This window comes from Psammomys obesus, unplaced genomic scaffold (genome assembly GCF_907164565.1).
Source record: "Psammomys obesus unplaced genomic scaffold, mPsaObe1.curated_primary_1811, whole genome shotgun sequence".
NCBI lineage: Eukaryota > Metazoa > Chordata > Mammalia > Rodentia > Muridae > Psammomys > Psammomys obesus.
The window spans coordinates 5,663,340-5,686,047 of NW_026591872.1; the positions used below are offsets into that span (position 1 = coordinate 5,663,340).

Consider the following 22,708-nt stretch of genomic DNA (forward strand, 5'->3'; position numbering starts at 1 on the left):
CCAACAGAATACAAGAGATGGAGGAGAAAAATATCAAGAGCTAGAAGATATGCAGACTCAAAGGGACCACAGATGCCAACCCAGACTACTCTACTAGCAAAGCTTTCGATCAACATAGATAGAGAAAACAAAATATTCCATGACATAACTAAATTTAGACAATATATATGCAGTAATCTCGCCCTACAGAAGAAACTGGAAGGAAAGGTCCAACCCAAAGAGTTCAACTACACCTAAGAAAACACAGGATAAAGATGTCATCACATCAAAAAAACAAACAAACATAAAAAAAAATGAAAACCACCACAAAAGCACATAATCACCACCAACTCCACAATAAGAGGAAGTAACAATCATTGGTTACTAATATCTATTAGTATCAATGATTTCAACTGTCCCATAAAAGACACAGATTAACAGATTGTTTGTTAAAACAGGATCCAACATTCTGCTGCATTCAAGAAACACTCCTCTGCAACAAAGACAAACACTACCTCAGAGTAATGGGGATAGTGCCAGAATCCTTATGGAAGAAGATGGAGATAGAAAGATTTGGAAGGAACAGGAACTCCACAAGTAGAACAACAGAGCTAAAATACTTGGACCCCTCACCTGCAGAAATCAATACTCCAACTAAGGACCAAGCATGGAGAGGACTTAGACCCCCTGTTCATAGAAGCCCATTGGCTGCTAATTCCCAAAGCAGGTGTCCTAGTAAGGTGTATAGGGGCTTTCTCTGACATGAACTTAGTGGCCATATGTTTGATCACCTTTCCCTGAGGAGTGCAGCCTTGCCAGGCCATAGAAGAAGATGATGCAGCCAGCCTTGATGAGAACTGATAAGCTAGGGTCACATAGAAGGGGAGGAGGCCCTCCTCTATTAGGGGACTAAGGAAGGGTATAGTAGAGAAGAGGGAGTGTCAGTGGGACTGGGAGGAGATGAAGGAGGGGGCTACAGTGGGGGTACAAATAAATAAATTTTAATAAAGATATAAAAAAATTAAATTTAAAAACCAATAATTTATCTCGTATTTCCAAAAAACAGGAGAGTTCATGTTTCATCTAATTGTTTCCTTCCATATACATATATATAATACATTATATATTATATTGTCTGTACTATACCTTATCTTATATGTTATATAAGAGCAAAAGCAACACAGCTCACTCCCATTATGCCTATTATTTTTAGCACTTTCTTATTCCACCCTAATAATAGCTATAGAAATTAGGGAAATTTGGGCAAGTATAAAGAAGTCAAAAGAAAGTACTAAATTGTTGCTCAAATTTTGATGCAGAGAAAAATGTGAAGTAGGTCTTTGTCTCTCTTGAATAGTTTTATTCATAAACTGTAGCCCAGAAAAACAAACTAAATATTTTAACCTTTTCTAATTCTGTATTGCTAATATCCATCTAATTAACTTTTCATATGTAGGTTATATAGTGTATAACGGCAAGGTTTACAGAATTTAATGTTTGAATCTCTAGTGTGAACACTGGCTGTATCTTCTGAGGCTGGTATGCATCTTTACTAATATCATGGCAAAATCAAAAGGAACATCCATGCCATTAACTGCTGATATTGGGTCTGAGAGCTAGAAAATTCTCCCTGATTTCTTCAATGCAGAGGCTCATTTGACCCTGGATATAATGTATTCATGAATTCCTATTGCCTGTGAGTTTCTATTCCTGCTTATACAAATTGCTGACTCTGTAGAAATTTGATCAAAACATCAAAGATTGCAGAGAAGCTGTGTTTGTGCCCTTCAAACCATAGATGGAGTACCCTAACCTTGCTTTCTCTTGATGCCTTTCATATGGTCGTCTGTCTTCCTGACTTCTACTTTGTATGGCTTATTTGTAAATTCAAGCAAATGTGCTTCTGACAGGCACTGGCACATCACTGATGCCAAACTATCAGAGAAGATGAAGCATAAGGACATATTTTTTTTTTATTCAGATTTATGAGGAAGTCCTGACAATAGCCATTCTATGAAACTTCATATAATCAGTATCTCCCCATACATATCTCTACCACATTTTATGACTTTAAAACTTATTCAGAGTAATTATTTTCTTGCTGACCTTAAAGTTATAGTGAGTAGATGTGAGGCTATAACTTCTTGGCTGAATACCTCAGCTCTGGCTTTCCATGTACTTGATTTCTACTGCTTTCCAATGACCACTTAAAGAGGCATTATGCACAGAACACCTATTGATGTCCCATTGATATTGATGTGATTTTCCCTGGTGGATTGAGGGCAACCCAGCATACAGTCATTAGTATGTAAAGGTCATGTATAATGGATAACAGAGGAAAATAAAACAGCATAAAGGAATTTTCATGGGAAAGAAAATCAGTAAATAGTTTCAGTGAAAGATTTTTTTGGAAGGGTTATACAGCAAATGCAAAAGAGATTGAAAAAATGCAAGTAAACAAACCCCAAAAGAGTGGAAGGTGAAACGGTTACATATTTTGAAGTATAATACTGTTTTATTTCAACAACAGGAAGCCGTTTAAAAATTATCCTACATAATATAGTTCGTATGTGGCATCTTTCACCTGAATATATATTTATGAATTCTTACGTTATTTTCTGAGATGGTCAGCAGTAGAGGAGTAATAGGATAAATCCAGAAAGACAGGGCTTTTTTTTTTTTTTTTTTTTTTTAATCTGGTACTTGGTTTTGAACCTAAGGTCTCAAGCATGCTAGGTAAGCACTCTACCATTGAGATATATAACATCCAGCTTCAGTCAGAGATATTTCCTAATTTATCTAAAGCCAAGAAGAAAATCACATTGTTCATTATAAGAAATCTCCTTTTGAACCCATTCAATGTACTAGGTTAGCATTTTGGATAAAATTAGAAAATCACACAGGAAATAGTTAAAAGATACCTCTTAACAAATCAAACTACTTAGTTACACATTTCATTGCAATAAATAATTTGGTACATCTAGTTAAATTTTTTTTTCTTATCAGTTACATTTTATTAACTCTGTATCCCAGCTGTATCCCGCTCCCTCATTCCCTCCCCAACCCCACACTCCCTCCCTGGTCTCCTCCCTGCCCCTTGCCAAGTCCACTGATAGGGGGGACCTCCTCCCCATTCATCTGATCCTGTTTTATCAGGTATCTTTAGGACTGGCTGCAAAGCTCTCTTCTGTAATTTTAAAACAGCCAGGTGGATTTAATTAGTAAACTACAATGTTTACTTGCATGCTAAACAGGAAGTGAGGTCTAATACTAAAAAGCATGCTTTATGGAGTTTGCTCTGTTATTAAAAGTAAATGAACAATGAGCAATATGCTTAATTATTAGAACCTATGAACAACAATAACAAGTAACAATTAGAAATATATTAATATTTAACCATTATAAGCTACTTTATACATTTATTCTATATTTCAAGTAGTTTGATTTTTATTCATTCATTTATTTCTCCTTGTAATTTTGTTATAGGTACTATTTTAATCACATTTTGCAGATAAGTAAATATAGGACTGAACAGATTGAATGATTCACTCAAGGCCTCAAGGCAAGCTGCATAAGAAGTCACATACATTTAAAAATCTATGCTCATAACTATTGGAGTTTGCTACCTTGTATCATGTTAAATTGGTATACTACATCAAATACTGTTCTCTGAAATGACTAAAAAATGTGCTCTCACTAATGAAATGAAAAAATAAAAAAAACAAGCCTTAGATTATACAATAAAACTTCTGACCTCCTTCCACTTAAATTTAAATAGAAACACAAATTTAAGCACAATGTAAACTATTATTAACCCACATTGTCATATGACCTGAATTTATTTGCACTAAGGGTAATATCTTATATATAAATACATTACTTCCATATAGTAAAGTGAAAGAAACTAACACCAGTAATACCAAATTGATTTCATAATTAAACAAGAACGTTTTTAAAAGTATTTATGGCAGCAGAACTTCTTAGATTACTCCTTATTTTGAATATTTTCTTTTTAGCACTTATTTATTACATTTGTTGATATTTGTGTGGACACAGATGTCATAGCATATATGTGGAAGTCATAGGACAATTTGTAGAAGAAGTTCTCTCCTTCCAGAAAATGGGTTCAGAGGATTCAACTCTGGTATATTTTCATGTTAAGTCCTCTTGCTGGCCCTGGCCCTTATCTTATTCCTTATTTTGAATGGTTTCAGGATAAAATCACTTTGGAACTGCAATTTTTTCTTAGCCTTCCATTCCATCAAAAGCATTTCTCATTACAGGTAATTATAAACTAAATAAACATACAATGTGATTATTCAGTGAAACCATATATAAAAAATAATTTTGACACAAGAAAATATCCATGTTTATTAGAATAAGGATTGCCTGATAATACTTCCTAAGCAAGAACCATGGATGTCAGCAGAGACCATGTCTCTTTATTGCTGACATCACAGTAATATCTCTGAAAAAAAAAAAGCTGTCTGCTCACTTGCTTTCTATGTATCCTTGGGAAAACATTGTGCACTGAATTTTCTGAGAGCTCCCAAATAACTTTTGTTTAATGAAATAATTACTCAAAAAACCAGTAGTCACATTATTGTGTACCTACCTATAATTTAAGGACCTATTGAAGTTTAGCACTTATGAATTCTAATGAAAAAAAACTATAACAACCATTTAATTGAAAGGAACATGGCTAACAACAGTAATTGCAATCAATAAGACTTGTTAGTAGTATAAATGTTTCTTCTCAAAGAGTGCTCCTTCCACCCCAAAAGCAGTATTTAAGATTAGAGATGAAAAAAAAATGTAACTAGAAATCCATTTGTTATTACAGTACTTAGCTATGGTATAGATTTGTATATCCAAACGTTGAGAGTAAATTCCTACCCCACTCCAAACCAAAAAAAGGAAAAAAAAAAACAGGTTAAAAAGGAAACTCATACACAGAATAAAAGGCTTACCAATTACATAGGCTAGTAGCAAGGCCAAAGTCACTGTGATTGCAGTGGCGCTCAAGGCTGTACACTTCCAATTGCAGCATCTATAAGGTTTGTTAAAAGTGAAGGCAGGTCGAGAAAAAGTGCTTCTAGGCAGTGGCCTGGGAGGTGGTGAGTAGACAGTGTTGGATGTCAGAGGGTAGTTTTGACTGGCTGCACTGAAGATAGCAGATGAACCAGATCCATGTTTGAACAGGAAATGCCTAATGGGGGAAAACAGAAGAGTTTCCCTATAAATACCCAAGTAAATTGCTAAAAACCCAGAAACTCTACTAATTTCAATATATCATGTCATGGCTAATCCCATGAGACCTCAAAGTGCTAGACAAAATTTTCGTGTAATACAGAGGTAATAGCATTTTGTCTTTGGTATCTTTGTCATCTCTTTCTCCTCCTCCTCTTGTCTGTCACTATGCTCCCTCCTCACTTTCTTCTTTCCTTCCTTCCTTTCTTACTGACTAGTAAATGTTGCCATTCCATAGTTTATGTACAATATTTTTCTCATTCTTTAATTATGATTCTGAAGAGTTGACTGCATTATACTGTCATGTTTTGCTAACTAGAACATCCTAGATACCAGTATATCTTTACTGAGATTTGACATATGCAATCACTTGTACAACCTAAACCTCTTTCCAAATGTAGAACAGTCCAACAACTCCAGGAATACCCTTTTATTTTTTTGTAAGCAAATTTCTAGCAGAGGGAACAGCAACCCACCCACAAAAACTTTGACCCCAAATTTACCTTGTCTACAAGATGTTCAGGGATAAAGATAGAGCAGATAGAGCAGACATGGAGGGAATGCCCCAACAATGTCTGGCCCAACCAAAGACCCACCCTGTCGGAGAGTGTCAATCCCTGACACTACAAATGATACTCTGTTAAGCTTGCAGATAGGAGCCTGTCAGAGTCTGAGAGACTCTACCCAATAGTGCCTCAAAACAGATGCTGAGACTTACAACCAAAGATTGGGTGATGTATAGGGAGTCTTGATGAATAGTGGGAGGTAAGACTTGGAGGTGACAGGAGGTCCATAGGAAGACCAATAGGGCCAACTAACCAGAGCCCAGAAGCGCTTCCTGAGAATGAAGCTTTAACCAAAATCCATTCATGAACTGGACCTAGGCCCCCTACAAAGATGTAGAAGATGGGTAACTTAGGCCTCATGTGGGTCCTCTAGTAAAGGAAGTTGGGATTGCATTAGACAGGGACTCACTTGCCAGCTTTTTGATCATTTCCCCCTGGCAGGACTCCCTTGTCAAACCACATGGGAAGAGAACATGCTCAGCTCTGTTGCAACTCGATGATTTGGGGTGGGTGGGAAAAGGAGTTCCCCTTTTCTGAGTCAAAGAGGTAGGCTAGAGAAATGGAGAGGGGGACTAGAAGGGATGGAAGGATGTGGCTACAATAAAGATGTAAAAGTGAATTTAAAAAAAATTAAAAGAAAATTTCTATCACCATTCTCAGAGAAAAACTCAGTTCTAAAGTTTCTCACCATAAATTCATTATGTCTGCTGAGGAACTTCATATAAGTGAAATAATGATGCTATTATATTATGTTCCTACAGAATGATCACAGGTTGCTCATTATTATTATAACTGGACCTTTTATAAACAGTAGTGATATATTCATAAGTAAGGATTTGAGAAAAACAAGTATATGTATTTTGTCCCTATAGTCTGCTGTTGCTAGGTGTTGAGTGCCGTGTAACATTCATTATCACATTCATCTTTACTTGTCTGAAACAGCCTATGTTATTTTCCTCACTGAGGTTTTAAGAATGGGAAGGCAAAAATAGGTTAAAAACTTGTTCAAATTAACCTGCCAAGTAGTGATGGAGCTAGAATCAGCATATAGGTCATTCAGCCTTCAAAGTCCTGAATCTTATCCACTCTATTGTGTCCTCTATGGCAGTAAAATGCACTGCTAAACAAAGCACATTCTGGTGCTGCATTTCAATGTAGAGCATAAAACCTTTCAGTAAGTGAAAAGTCAACATCACCTTGCAATATATGCCCAAACACATCAGATTCATTTCTAGCTTCCACTTTTAAAAGAAAAGAAGTTTATGCATTTAAAGAAAAGAACCCCAACAGTTATACATGCCAGTAGATGAAAAATGTTGACAACAGAGAATTTTGCATGAGTATCATGGAGGTTAACTGTTTTCTAAAGGGATAGGTTACTTAAAGAAATTGAGAGTACTGTCTTATAGAGGGCAATTTAACATTATAAACCAAAAGAATTTATATATAAATATATATGTTTAGAGAATAATTATGCTTGTAAAAGATTTTTTTTTTATTCTCAAGAAGTGAAGTTTATGGCAATTTAAGACGTCATTCATTACAATTACAATGATATTTATAATATCCAAAATAACCTATTCATATCCTAAATAATTGGTATTTCATTAAGTAATTTTTAAAATACATGCTCCAAAGTCATTACAAATTGTGCTGTAAAAATATTTATACACTAAGAAAAGCATTTACACTTAATATTAAGGGAAAGAAGCCAGGCCTCAAAAAGGTATGGGCAATAAGATTTTTTTTTCATTTTTTTATTAATGTTTTTTTAATTTTTATTTTTTTCTTATTAATTACATTTTATTAACTATGTATCCCAGCTGTATCCCACTCCCTCATTCCCTCCCAATCCCACCCTTCCTCCCTCCCTTCTCTCCATCCTGCCCCTTTCCAAGTCCACTGAATAAGATATTTTTAAAAGAAGAAATCATGATATTCATGAATAAAACAATAATTTGTGTTACATTTAGAAATTAGGGGTATTTTATTAATAAAAACTGTTTTTCATCTTATATCTGCTTTATAACTAAGATTAAATGATTAATAACTGGTGACTTTTCTAGTCTCTTCCTTATCTAGACAGGTCATATAATAACAGACAACATTTTAGTGTTAAGTTGTACTATTCACAAGTCTACTTCACGGAGTATTATAGCACTTTATATTTATAATAAACTTATTACAGTGTTTATATCTCTTTTACAGATAAGAAAACAAAATAAAAAGAAATGCAGAAACTGGTCCATGGTCCCATTCTTAACTGTTGATGCAGAATATTGAACTACAGTATATTGGCTCCAGAGCAATTTTTATCAGACAATACACATACTAGGTTTCTGCAGCTACTGGAAATATTAATATTTTAATGTTGGTCTGTTAAAGCACAGAAGAAGTTCATTTTCCACTGAACTTGGAATGTTGACACTCAGCTCAGCTTTTATACTGTTCCCATTGGAACACTGAGAAAAATGTGAGAATAGCACCTACAAATTCATAAATTTGGAGGGAAATTCCTTATAAATCATTTAATAGCTTGATGTTCTCATCTTCCAATGAGAATACCTGGATCCTAAAGAATGAATGAAAATGACTACTTAAGTAACAGCTAGTCGATGTTATGGATAAAACTGGATGCTCAGGGCTCTGTTAACTTTTCTGTGGATTCAAGGAAGGTTAAGATTTTTTTAACTACTGCACTCAGGATGATCTTCCCAGGTTCTATCTATTTGCTTGCATATATTGCATGATTTCCTTGTTTTTACTAGCTTAGTAGTATTACATTGCGTAAATGTACCACGGTTTCATTTCTTTACTACTACTACTACTACTACTACTACTACTACTACTACTACTACTAATACTACTATTTACAATTTATCTACTTCTTATCCGAGTTGTAACCCCGTTTATCATCTCCTCCTAGCCCCACCCTCCCTCCTTCTTCCTCCCCTATCCTTCTTCTTAGTCCACTTATAAGGGAAATGTTTCTTCCTACTTTCTTACCCTAGGGTATCAGATCTCACCAGGACTGTCTGGATTATCTTGCTCTTTGGGCTGCCTATGGTGCCCCACTAGGGAGAAGTGATCAAGGAGCAGGCAACTGAGTTCATGTCAGAGACTGTCTCTTTTCCCTTTACTAGGAACCCACATGGAGACTGAACTAAACTGACATGGGCTATATCTGAGCAGAGGGTCTAGGTCCTCTCTATGAATGGTCTTTGGTTGATGCATCAGTCTCTACAGTCCCCCATGGGCCCTGCTTTCTTTTGTTTTGTTGGTCTCCTTGTGTGGCTCCTGTTCCCTCTGGGTACTTTTATAACCCTTTACTTCCATAAGACTCCCAGTGTTCTGTTCAGAGTGTGGCTGTGAGTCTCCTTGTTGTTTAGCTTCTTTAGGTCTATAGATTTTAGTATGGTTATTCTATATTATGTGGCTAATATCACTTATAAGTGAATATATACCATGTGCATCTTTCTACTTTGGGTTACCTCACTCAGGATCATCTTTTCTAGTTTCATCTATTTGCCTGGAAATTTTATGATTTATGTGTTTTTGAAAGCTGAGTGGTATTCCATTTTGTAAATGTGCCAGTTTCTTTATCCATACTTTGGTTGAGAAACATCTAGGCTGTTTTCAGATTCTCGCTATTACAGATAAAGCTGCTATGAACATAGCTAAGCAAGTGTCTTTATTGTATGGTGGAGCAACTTTTGGGTATACACACAGTAGTGGTATAGCTGGATCTTGAGGTAGTGCTATTCTGAATTTTCTGAGAATGTTCCAGACTGATTTCCAAATAGTATATACTCATTTATAGGGGGATTTTAGCCATATAATACAAGATAAGCATAGTACAAAGCACAGATTTAAAAAAGATAAGTAACAAGAAGAATCACAGGGAGGATGCATAAATTTCACTTGGCACAGGAGCCAGAATAGACAGATGTAGTGGTTGAAGAGAGGGAACAAGGTAGGAGAAGGAGCTTAGAGAGTTAGGAGAGAGAGTAAGAGAAGACAGATGGCATGTAGAGAAAAGAGATGCTGATTATTGGGGGAGGGGGATGATATCTGTGACAAGCTGGAGACCTAAGTCAAGATAAGTTTCTGGGAGGATATGAGGAGGATTCAAGCAGAGAATCCTAGTAGCAGAAGCCATAGAGACTGAAGAGGACACCCACTAACTAGACTAGTCTCCTAGCAGAGGGAGAGGAATAGCAACCTACCCACAAAAACTTTGACCCTAAATTTACCCTGTCCACAAGATGTGCAGGGGTAAAGATAGAACAAATAGAGCAGAGATGGAGGGAATGCCCCAACAAATGCCTGGCCCAACAAAAGACCCACTCTATCAGAGAGTGCCAACCACTGACACTATGAAAGACACTATGCTAACTTTGCAGACAGGAGCCTGTCAGAGTTATCCTCTGAGAGGCTCTACCCAATAGTAACTCAAAACAGATTCTGAGACTTAGAGCCAAACATTGGGTGATGAGTAGGGAGTCTTGTGGAAAAGTGTGAGGAAAGAACAAAGAACCTGGAGGTGACAGGAGCTCCACAAGAAGACCAACATAGCCAATTAACCAGGGTCCAGAGGAACTTGCTGAGATGAAAACATCAACCAAGGACCATGTAGGAAATGGACCTAGGCTCCCAACAAAGATGTAGCAGATGTGCAGCTTAGGCTTCATTTCGGTCCACTAGCAAGGGAAGTGGGGACTGCATAGGCCAAGGACTCTTTTGCTAGCTTTTTGATAATTTTTCCCTGAAAGGAACTGCCTTGACAGGCCACAGGGGAAGAGGAGAGTTGCTCAGTCCTAATGCAACTTGATGAGCTGAAGTGGATGGGAAAGGGAGCTCCCCTTCTCTGAGGACTAGGCAAGGTAAGAGTAAGGAGGAAGGGAGGGTGAGACTGAGAGGGGAAGAGGGATGGGACTAAAATCAGGATTTAAAATGAATGAATGAATGAATAAATAGATAGATAAATAAATAAATAAATAAATAAATAAATAAATAAATAAGGAAAGGATTGAGCAACGCAGATAATATAGGCCTGTATTGTGAGATTTCAGAGGGAAGATAAAAACTCTTTCAGGACCTTTCATGTGCTATTTTGAATTACTACCCTGCAGTTCTAGTTTGCTGGGGCTGAGGAATTAGATGTAATTAACAAGAGACTAGAACCATTAAAATGAAACCTTTGTTTTGTTGGGACAATTGATTTTCATCAGCTGGGTCATAAGAATCTGCTGTGACTAATATGAGACCAACACTATTTCTCTGGGAAGTGTTTTCCCAGGATCAGCACATAGTAGCTGTATTCTAGAAGTGGCCAAGGCTGTTCTTGTGCTGGCAAATAAACATGGTTATGTATATGTTTCCTAGAGTTTATCCATTTTGAAGACATGAAAGGGTCATGGAGAGTAGCTGGGGTTTGACACTTTGAGAGACCATTGGAGAAGGTAAAGTCTCAGTTTCAGTGAAGACACCAGCATACTGGATGCCAATACCATGATGATATGACTGCCAAGGACACCAACAGCTGTGGAGTGGAAGTGGCCTGAGCCTTGGACAAGCTCTGTGGTTGCCAAAACAAGAGTGGAGAAATGAATGCCCTCATGGCCCAGATTATTATGATTTCTTGATATCTGAAACTGAATTTTCCGATATTAGACTTTGGTTTTGTTTTGCTTTGATTGTAACTGTGCCCTAAGTACCCCCTTGGAGTAAGAAAATATGTAACTTTTCTTTCATTTCACAGGAGCTCACAGTCAAGGGACTTTGAACTTGTAGAGAAAGTTTGGGGTTTTAGAGAGACTGGATATTTTAAGAGACTTTTGATACTATAAAGAGGTTTGAATTTTTAAGACTATAGGGTTTTGGAACATTTTGTATTTTGATTTTGATATTAATATGAGGTCTTAGAGATGAATAAGAAAAGAAAGATTATGGATTAATAAGCAGTGTGTTTCTGTTTTCAAGTTGACAAGAGATCAATTGTGCTGGGCCTTGTTTTGTTTTTGTTAACATGACATTAAATAGAGTTATCTTAGAAGAAGGAAACACAATTGACCGAATGCCTCCTTAAGATTGGCCTGTGGGCAAGACTGTACAGGAATTTCTTAAATGATGACTGATAAAGGAGTTCCCAGGCTATTGTGGGCTCTACAACCCCTGGGTAGATGATCCTGGAATGTATAAAAACGCAGGATGAGCAAGCCAGGAAGCGTCATTCATCCTCAATGCTTCCTCTTCATTTCCTGCCCTGACTTCCCTCAATGATGAACTGTGAAATGGAAGTATAAAATGAAATAAACCATCTTATCTCTAGGTTTGCTCTTGGTCATATATAGCACATCAATAGAAACTCCATCTCAGTCACAGAAAATCTGAATTCTGGTACTCATAGTTGCACAACAAATACTTTATCCACTGAGCCATCTCTAGAGCCTTCTTTTGTATGTTACATGTGCTTATAGAAACTTTTAAGTACTGATTAACTGTTTTAGATGAATGGGAAAATGTCACAGGACAAGCTACCCTTTAGTAAATAAAAGGAATTATTGTTGTTTCTAAAAAAGAACCTAATTTCTCGAAATAATGAAAGAATGAAGACATGGTGTATAAATAGCAGCAAAATAAAATACATTTGATTGGATGTGTGACCCATAGCATTTGTGTTGTTTTCATGTAATTGTACTTCCTCTTTTAGATTTTTAAATAAACTGTGACTTAATGATGCAGATCTCTTCAATGCCTAGAGACCTCTCTAAGTCAGAGTTTTCCTCAATGGCCATTGAATTTACTAATGAGCAAGAAATATAGCAGTATATGAGCAGCAAAGTAGTGTAGCGTTCTTAGCCTCCCACCTTTATCTTAGGATTATTTTGAGGTGACAAAGTGTCTCAAACATATAACTAATCTAATATAGCTTCAGTCTGATATGTCCTTATGGGATAAAGGGAAAATCCAGGGGTACAGACCCTTTTATCTAATATTTGAAGATAAAAAAATCTTCAATCTTTTGCATATTTATGAAAAACAACAATTGGATTTTATAAGTGGCTCAATATCTTGGATATTGATTTGGTTTGGTTTATCATTAAGAGATAGAAGAAAGACAGGGAATTGTTGGCTATTATGATGGCAATTACAAGCAATAATCAATATCCCTGAGCACTGTAATTTCATCTGGTGTACAACAAAGGATTTCCAAATTCAGTTATATAAGTAAACTATTACAGTTTAATGAATAAATTCAGCAGTAAGAGCAGAGGAGCGTCTAAACTAATTCAGGTTTGAGTGGAATCCAAATAAGAGTCCTCAGTGAGAGTAGATAATAAAATAAGTTTGTATACTAATATTCTTGTTTTTTTTTATTAACAAGCTCAGACTAAGAGTCTGTGCTAAAAGTCATGTATACTGTGATGTGTATCCTGAGAAACAACAATATGAATGTTGTGTATTTTCATTAGCTTTGCAGATCATGTGGAAAGTGAAACCAGTACCTAATGTGTTTTCATAGTCCTTGGAAAAAGTAGGAGCATAAAGATAAATGCACAGTGCTAGACTTCAGCTATGTGCTCATAAAATCAGATCATCTGTCTATGCACATTGCTTTTTCCCTCAGGACCAAATGATATACTAAAATGTTGTTATCAATTTCACACAACTGGGATTTTTTTTCCTCCACAGAGCAAATGATGAAAATGCAGTTCAAGAGTTTATGTGTAAGTAGTACTTCGTTTTGCATTTGTTTTAATGTTCAAGTTTAAATTTAAAAAGGGAATATAAGATATTACCAAAGGAAATGGGCACATAAGGAAATTGGAAAAAAGAAAAGTCTTCAAGACTAATGAAACCCAGTGGCGGTAAATGGGAGTATTATAAATGCTCCTGTAAGGAATTTAAAATCATCTATGAAAGGGGGAAAATCTACTCTCTCTTTTAAGCCTTTATACTACATGATTCTGAAGGTATCTGTTAACATTAAGTAATGTGATTTACTATGGCACTTAAAATTCTACAGGAAAGAGACAGAAATCTACAGCTTTTTAACAACAGAAACAAAAATATCAACAGGTTCTCTTTTTATTTAACACCTTGTAAATATTCTTATGAGATACATCTAAACCTGTATTACTATAGCTATAAGCATTTGAATAAATTTTTTTTCCAAAGAAAAGGGTTCAGTTTGCACAGCGAAAAGTGTGGTTGAAGTGAAAGCAACGTTGATTAAAAAAAAGATTATGAATAGGCCCAAATTACATTGAGATGGGATAGTGATATTTACTCATTTTTAAAGTTATTAATGTAGTTTGGTGATAAAAATCTAACATAGCATAAATTTGTCATCTTAAGCCTTTGAAATTATGTAGTTCAGTAGTGTTAAATACTTGGTGAGAAGTCTCTAAATCAATTTCCTTGAAAATCTGAAACACTACTTACTGAAAAAAAAACTCAGTCTTTCCCGAGTACCCACCATTCCACTGTTTGTTTCTATGATTTTGACTACTTTACATAAGAGAAAACATATAGTATTCATATTTTTGTGACTGGCTCGTTTCACTTAATGTGATTTCTTCAAGGTTCATCCATGTTGGAGCTAAATAATATTCCACTTCATGGTGGGGGGTGTGGGGGGAGGCAGAGCCAAGATGGCAACTAGCAGGCACAGTTTCTGAGCTGTAGAATAACTGAAAGCCTGAGTTGGTAATTGGAAAGACTTATGAAGCCAGGAAAATGACGGTGAGGCTTTCTATTTTTTTTTTAAATTTTATTTTTCTCATTAGTTACATTTTGTTAATTTTGTATCCCAGCTGTATCCATCATTCCCTCCCCAATTCCACCCTCCCTCCCTCATCTTCTCCCTGCCCCTTTCCAAGTCCACTGATAGGGGAGGACCTCCTCCCCTTTCATATGACTCCATTTTGTCAGGTATTTTCAGGACTGGCTGCAAAGTCCTCCTCTGTGGCCTAACAGTACTGCTCCTCCCTTGGGAGGTGGGGAGGTCAAGGAGCCATTCATTGAGTTCCTGTTAGAAATAGTCCTTGTTCCCCTTACTATGGGAAACCAATTGATTACTGAGCTATCACGGGTCACATCTGAGCAGAGGTTCTAGGTTTTATTCTCTTATGGTCTTTGGTTGAGTGTCCATCTCAGAAAAGACCCTGTGCCCAGATATGTTTGTTCCTTGTGGAGCTCCTATCCTTTCGACATCAAACTCCCCTTCTTTCATGTGATTCCCTGCACTCTGCCGAGGGTTTGGTTATGAGTCTTAGTATCTACTTTGGAACACTGCTAGGTAGAGACTTTCAGATGCTTTCTGCGGTAGACTCCTGTCATACATTCAATGCATATCCCATTTGTCTTTCTAAATGAGGATTGATCATCATACCCCGTGTCCACTTTCTTGATTATCTTCTTTAGGTGTATAGATTTCATTATGTTTATCATATCTTTTAGGTCTATATAAGCTAATATATTCCATGTTTGTCTTTCTCCTTCTGGTATACTTCACTCAGAATGATCTTTTCTAGATCCCACCATTTGCCTGCAAATTTCATGATTTCCTCTTTTTTGATTGCTGAGTAGTATTCCATTGTGTAAAAATACCACAATTTCTGTACCCATTCCTCCATTGATGAACATCTGGGTTGTTTCCAGGTTCTGGCTATTACAAATAAAGCTGCTACAAACATGGTTGAGCAAATGTCCTTATTGTGTACTTGAGCAAATTTTGGGTATATGCCTAGCAGTGGTATAGCTGGGTCTTGAGGAAGCACTATTCCTACTTGTCTGAGAAAGCGCCAGATTGATTTCCAAAGTGGTTGTACCAGTTTATATTCCCACCAACAATGGAGGAGGGTTCCCCTTTCTCCACAACCTCTCCAGCATGTGTTGTCACTTGAGTTTTTCATCTTGGCCATTCTGATGGGTGTAAGGTGAAATCTCAGGGTCATTTTGATTTGCATTTCCCTGATGGCTAATGACGTTGAACATTTCTTTAAGTGTTTCTCTGCCATTCTATATTCCTCTACAGAGAATTCTCTGTTTAGCTCTGTTCCCCATTTTTTAATTGGATTACTTGGTTTGTTGCTTTTCAGCTTCTTTAGTTCTTTATATATACTGGATATTAGCCCTCTGTCAGATAAAGGGTTGGTGAAGATTCTTTCCCAATCTGTAGGCAGTCGTTTTGTTTTGATGACAGTGTCCTTTGCTTTACAGAAGCTTTTCAGTTTCATGAGGTCCCATTTATTGATTGTTGCTCTTAAAGCCTGTGCTGTTGGAGTTCTGTTCAGGAAGTTGTCTCCTATGCCAATGAGTTCAAGGCTGTTCCCCACTTTTTCTTCTAACAGATTTAGAGTATTTGGTTTTATGTTGAGGTCTTTGATCCACTTAGACTTTAGTTTTGTGCAGGGTGATAAATGTGGATCTATTTTCATTTTTCTGCATGTAGACATCCAATTAGACCAGCACCATCTGTTGTAGATGCTGTCTTTTTCCATTGAATGGTTTTGGCTGCTTTGTCAAAAATCGAGTATTCATAAGTACATGGGTTTATTTCTGGGTCTTCTATTCGGTTTCATTGATCCTCTTTTCTATTTCTATGCCAATACTATGCAGTTTTTATTACTATTGTTCTGTAGTACAGCTTGAGATCAGGGATGGCGATACCTCCAGATGATCTGTTGTTGTATAGGGTTGTTTTGGAGATTCTGGGTTTTTTGTTTCTCCATATGAAGCTGAGAATCTTTTTTTCAAGGTCTGTAAAGAATTGAGTTGGTATTTTGATGGGAATTGCATTGAATCTGTAGATTGCTTTTGGCAGGATGGAGGCTTTCTAAATGACAGGGAACATCACGGGAGGTGAGTACTTTCGTCTCCCATCACCAATGGACTTGTTTCGGGAAAGAGATAATCAATCCTTTTATCTCCAGGCACTCCCCTATCTCAGACAACCCTCCTCCTTGGCACAGCAGACTCACTGAGGTTCTCAGCTCAGAGCTCACTGCCTGGGGTCTGTAGTGGCTGAGGAGGGGCTCCTAGACCCTTAGCTGCAACTGCCAGCTGTACTGGTCTTGGAGTCCCAGATCCACAGTACCATCCCCCCAGGTTCCCAGGTCTGCTAATGCCCATACTGACTCTGCAGGATCTCTCAGCCACTGACTGTACAGTTCGTCCAAACACTCGGTGCCAGATAATATGCTACATACCCACCAAAGTCTAGCAGACCTAGGCTAGGCACACCAGGCCTGGAGAGTACAGTGGAGGGCCCCCAGGACTTCCCAGAAGGCATCTGAACCTGCATCCCAGTCTCCAGCTGCAGCTGGAATTCCTAACCTGGCGGCTGCAGGTTAGGAACTGAGCTGGTGGAGCATGTCAGTTCTCCTGCCTAAGACCAAGCAGCGCCAAACCAGAGAGCAGAGAGCCCAGATACTCCAGTCCCTGATGATGTGACCTGCTTGAGAGTGAGTGAGTGTGCACCTGAGTGTCTGCAGAACCCCAGATCCAGGGTCTTTCTAAAATAGAAGCCAGGCATCGGACCCCTCCCACCCACATACGAACTGTGGGAAACAGAGGGTTACTTTGGACATTGAAGCCCCTGCTCTGCTGGTCCAACTGAGGAGTTAAGGCAGATAAAGCTGGAAATTGCACCGCAACCATCACCAGCGCCTGCTACATGTACAATGCATGCACAAATAACCCCCTTGAAGCCTGCAAGGCAGAGCTCCTTCCACACACGCAAGGGTTCAACACTGTTCCTTGAGGCACACTTCCACGCACACTTACACACACGTGCATGCTCACATGAGCATGACCCTGCATTTGCCCTTCTGCACCTGCATACTTTCCTCACACAGGTACAGATAGTGCACCATCGCACATGTTGAGGCCACGGGACCTCTCTCAGCTTCCTGAAGAACTCTCCAGATGCCAGAGAAAGATAGTACCAGTCTGAACTGCAGAATCCAGAAACAAACAGGGAAGGTTTCAGATAAGCCAGTGGTCAGGGGTAGGCAAAAGAACACATCCAAAATAAATTAGGACATCATGACTTCACCAGCAACTCCCCAAATTGATGGATACTCCAATTCATCAGAAGCACAGGAAAATGACTTTAAATCTATGCCTACCCAATTATTTGATGCTCATAAAAAGGAAACAAACAATTCTCTCAGAGCAATAGCCATGCAAATTCAGACAGTTAAAGATGAAATGAAAAAATCTATCAAAGATTTGGCCAGTCAATTGGAGGTAAAGAAAGAGGGAACGGAAAAAATTCTTAAAGAAACATAGGCAAATATAGCCAAACAAATAGAAGCACAAGTAGAGATACAATTAGTGGCATATAGAGAGGAAATGAACAAAAAAATAGAGACCATCATAAAGAGACAGATGAAGGAAATGGTGAAAGGCATGAAAACAGAATTAGAATCAATAAAGCAAACACAAACTGAGAAAACCCTGGAGATGGAGAACTTGGAGAAAATATCAGGAACCACCAAGGTAAGCATCACCAACAGAATACAAGAGATGGAAGAGAGAATCTCTGGAGCTGAAGATATACTCGCAGAAACTGATACTTCTCTCAAAGGAAAAGTAAAATCAGAAAAGTCCCAAACACAAAATATCCAGGAAATCAAGGACGCCATGAAAAGATGAAATCTAAGAATAATAGCAGTGATGAAAAAGAAGACTCCAGGCTCTTATGTCCAGGAAATATTTTCAAGAAAATCATAGAAGAAAATTTTCCCAACTTCAATAAAGAGATGTCCATAAATACACAGAAGCCTACAGAACACCAATTAGACTAGACCAGAAAAGAAACACATCATGTCACATCAGTAAGAGCTGGAGGGGACGGGAACTCCACAAGGAGAGCATCAGAACAAGATAATTTGAACACAGGGAACTTCCCAGAGACTCATACTCCAAACAAGGACTATTCGTGGAGATGACCTGGAACCCCTGCACAGGTGTAACCCATGGCAGTTCAGTGTCCAAGTGGGTTACATAGTAATGGGAAGAGGGACTGCCTCTGACATAATCTGATTGTCCTGCTAGTTGATCACCTCCCCCTGAGGGGGGAGCAGCCTTACCAGGCCACGGTAGAGGACAATGCAGCCACTTTTGATGAGAACTGATAGACTAAGATCAGAAAGGAGAGGAGAACCTCCCCTATCAGTGGATTTGGGGAGTGGCATGCATGCAGAAAGGGGAAGGAGGGCGGGATCGGGAGAGGAGGAGGGAGGGGCTTATGGGGGGATACAAAATGAATAAAGTGTAATTAATAAAAAATTAAAAAAAAAAACAAAAAACACAAAATCTACAGAACAAAGAAAAAATATTAAAAGCAGCAAGGGAAAAAGGCCAAGTAACATATGAAGGTAGAACTATCAGAATCACACCAGACTTCTCAACAGAAACTATGAAAACCAGAAGGCACTGGGCAGGTGTCATGCAGACTGTAAGAGACCACCGATGCCAACCAAGAATACTATACCTTGCAAAGCTTTCAATCAACATAGATGGAGAAAACAAAATATTCCATGACAAAACTAAATTTATGTAATATCTACACAGAAAACCAGACTTACAAAAGATATTAGAAGGAAAACTCCAATCCAATAAAAACAACTTCACCCAAGAAAACATAGCATACAGATAATATCCCAACAAAAATTAAAAGAAAATAAACAATGGAACACAGTAAGACCACTGACTCCAATATAAAAGAAACTAACATTCATTGGTCACTATTATCTATCAACATGAATGGACTCAACTCTCCAATAAAAAGACACAGACTAACAGAATGGGTGGGGAAACAGGATCCAACATTCTGCTGCATCCAAGAAACACGCCTCTGCAACAAAGACAAACACTACCTCAGAGTAAAGGGCTGGAAAAATGTCTTTCAGGCAAACGGATCCAGAAAACAAGCTGGTGTAGCTATCCTAATAGCTAATAATATAGACTTTCAACCAAAATTAATCAAAAAATATGTGGAGGGACACTACATTCTCATCAAAGGAAAAATCCACTAAGAGGACATCACAATTATGAACATCTGTGCCCCAAATACAAGAGCACCTACGTTCATAAAGGAAACATTATTAAAACTCAAATCACACATTGATCCTAACACCTTAATAGTGGGAGACTTCAACACCCCAATTTCACCTAGGGACAGATCATCTAGACAGAAGCCTAATAAGGAAATAAAGGCACTTACAGAGGTCCTAAATAAAAAGGACCTAATAGATGTCTACAGAACTTTCCACCCAAACTCAAAAGAGTATACCTTCTTTTCAGCACCTCATGGAACTTTCTCCAAAATAGAGCATATAGTAGGTCACAAAGCAAACCTCAACAGATACAAGAGGATTAAAATAATCCTCTGTATTCTATCTGATCACCATGGACTAAAGCTGCACCTCAACAAAAATGGAATTAGAAAAAAACCTACAAACACATGGAACCTGAACAACTTGCTGCTCAATGGACACCTCGGTTAAGGAAGAAATAAAAAGAAATTAAAAACTTTTTGGAATTCAATGAAAATGAAGGTACAACATACCCTAATTTATGGGACACAATGAAAGCAGTGCTCAGAGGAATGTTCATAACACTAACTGCCTTCAAGAAGAAATTTGTGACATCTCATACAAGCAACTTAATGGTCCAAATGAAAACCCTAGAAAAAAAGAAGCAAATACACCCAAGAGGAGCAGACGGCTGGAAATAATCAAACTCAGGGCTGAAATCAATCAATTAGAAACAAAACTATTCAAAGAATCAATGAAACCAAGAGCTGGTTCTTTGAGAAAATCAACAATATAGACAAAACTTTAGTCAAACTAACTAAAAGGTAGAGAGAAACTATCCAAATTAGCAAAATCAGAAATAAAAAGGGGGGCATAACTACAGACAGTGAGGAAATCCATACAATCATTTGGTCGTACTACGAAAGCCTACATGCAACAAAATCGAAAATCTAAAAGAAATGGACAATTTTCTAGTTCGAGTCCATCTACCAAAATTAAGTCAAGATCAGGTAGAAAGATTGAATAGTCCTATATCCCCCAAGGAAATAGAAGCAGTCATCAACAGTCTTCCTTCCAAATAAAGCCTTGGGTCAGATGGATTCAGTGCAGAATTCTACAAGACCTTCAAAGAAGTGATAACTCCAAGTCTCTTAAAACTATTCCACAAAATAGAAACAGAAGGAACATTACCAAACTCAATATTGAAGCCACAGTCACCTTGATACCTAAACCACACAAAGACCCAACAGAAAAGAGATCTTGAGACCTATCTCTCTTACGAACATTGATGCAAAAATACTCAATAAAATACTTGCAAACCGAATCTAAGAACACATCAAAGATATAATCCAACACGACCAAGTAGGCTTCATCCCAGGAATGCAAAGGTGATTCAACATACTGATATCCATCAATGTAATCCACCACATGAACAAACTGAAGGAGAAAAACCACATGATCATCTCCTTAGATGTGGAAAAAGCATTTGACAAAGTCCACCACTTATTCATGTTTAAAGTCTTGGAGAGATGAGGGATACAATGCACATACCCAAACATAGTAAAGGCAATATGCAGCAAGTCTATAGCCAACATCTAACTACACGGAGAGAAACTTAAATCAATCCCACTGAAATCAGGGACAAGACAAGGCTGCCCATTCTCTCCATATTTCTTCAATATAGTACTTGAAATCCTAGCTAAAGTAATAAGACAACTAAAGGAGATCAAGGTGATACAAATTTGAAAGGAAGAGGTCAAAGTGTCACTATTTGCAGATGTTATGATAGTATAAATGAGCGACCCCAAAAATTCAACCAGAGAACTCCTTCAGTTGATAAACACCTTCAGCAAAGTGGCAGAATTCAAAATCAACTCAAAAAAAAAAAAAATCAAAAGCCCTCTTGTATACCAATGACAAAAGGGCCAAGAAAGAAATCAGGGAAACAACACCCTTCACAATAGCCACTAATAGCATAAATTATCTTGGGTTGACTCTAACCAAGCAAGTGAAAGACATGTTTGAAAAAAACTCCAAGTCTCTGAAGAAAGAAATTGAAGAAATATCAGAAGATGGAAAGATCTCTCATGCTCATGGATTGGTAGGATTAACATTGTGAAAATGGCCATCCTGCCATATCAATCTACAGATTCAACGCAATTCCCATCAAAATACCAACTCAGTTCTTTACAGATCTTGAAAGAAAGATACTCAGCGTCATATAGACAAACAAAAAACCCAGAATCTTCCAAACCATCCTATACAACAACAGATCATCTGGAGGTATCTCCATCCCCAATCTCAAGCTGTATTACAGAGTAATAGTAATAAAAACTGCATAGTATTGGCATAGAAACAGAAAGGAGGAACCGAATAGAAGACCCAGAAATAAACCCACACACCATGAATACTTGATTCCTGACAAAGAAGCCAAAATCATTCAATGGAAAAAAGACAGCATCTTCAACAAATGGTGCTGGTTCAACTAGATGTTTACATGCAAAAAAATGAAAATAGATCCATATTTATTACCCTGTACAAAACTAAAGTCCAAGTGGATCAAAGACCTTAACATAAAACCAGATACTCTAAATCAGTTAGAAGAAATGTGGGGAAGAGCTTAGAACTCATTGACACCAACAGCATAGGCTCTAAGAGCAACAATCAATAAATGGGACCTCAAGAAATGGAAAAGCTTCTGTAAAACAAAAGACACTGTTGTCAGAACAAAACGACAGCCAACAGACTGGGAAAGGATCTTCACCAAACCTATATCTGACAGAGGGCTGATATACTGCCTATATAAAGAATTAAGAAGTTAAAAAGCAATAAATCGAGTAATCCAATTAAAAAATGGGGTTC

The 22,708-nt window shown here is 37.5% G+C and overlaps 1 protein-coding gene across 1 annotated transcript in view; it reads right to left on the bottom strand.

The window, feature by feature from the left end:
• The window catches only part of Tenm1 (teneurin transmembrane protein 1), a 1,167,432-nt gene that overhangs the window by 442,441 nt on the left and 702,283 nt on the right, over positions 1 to 22,708 (bottom strand). Inside the window, exon 6 of the mRNA XM_055612144.1 lies at positions 4,950 to 5,188. Coding sequence (XP_055468119.1) covers positions 4,950 to 5,188 — 239 coding nt within the window. The remainder of the gene's footprint in view (positions 1 to 4,949; positions 5,189 to 22,708) is intronic.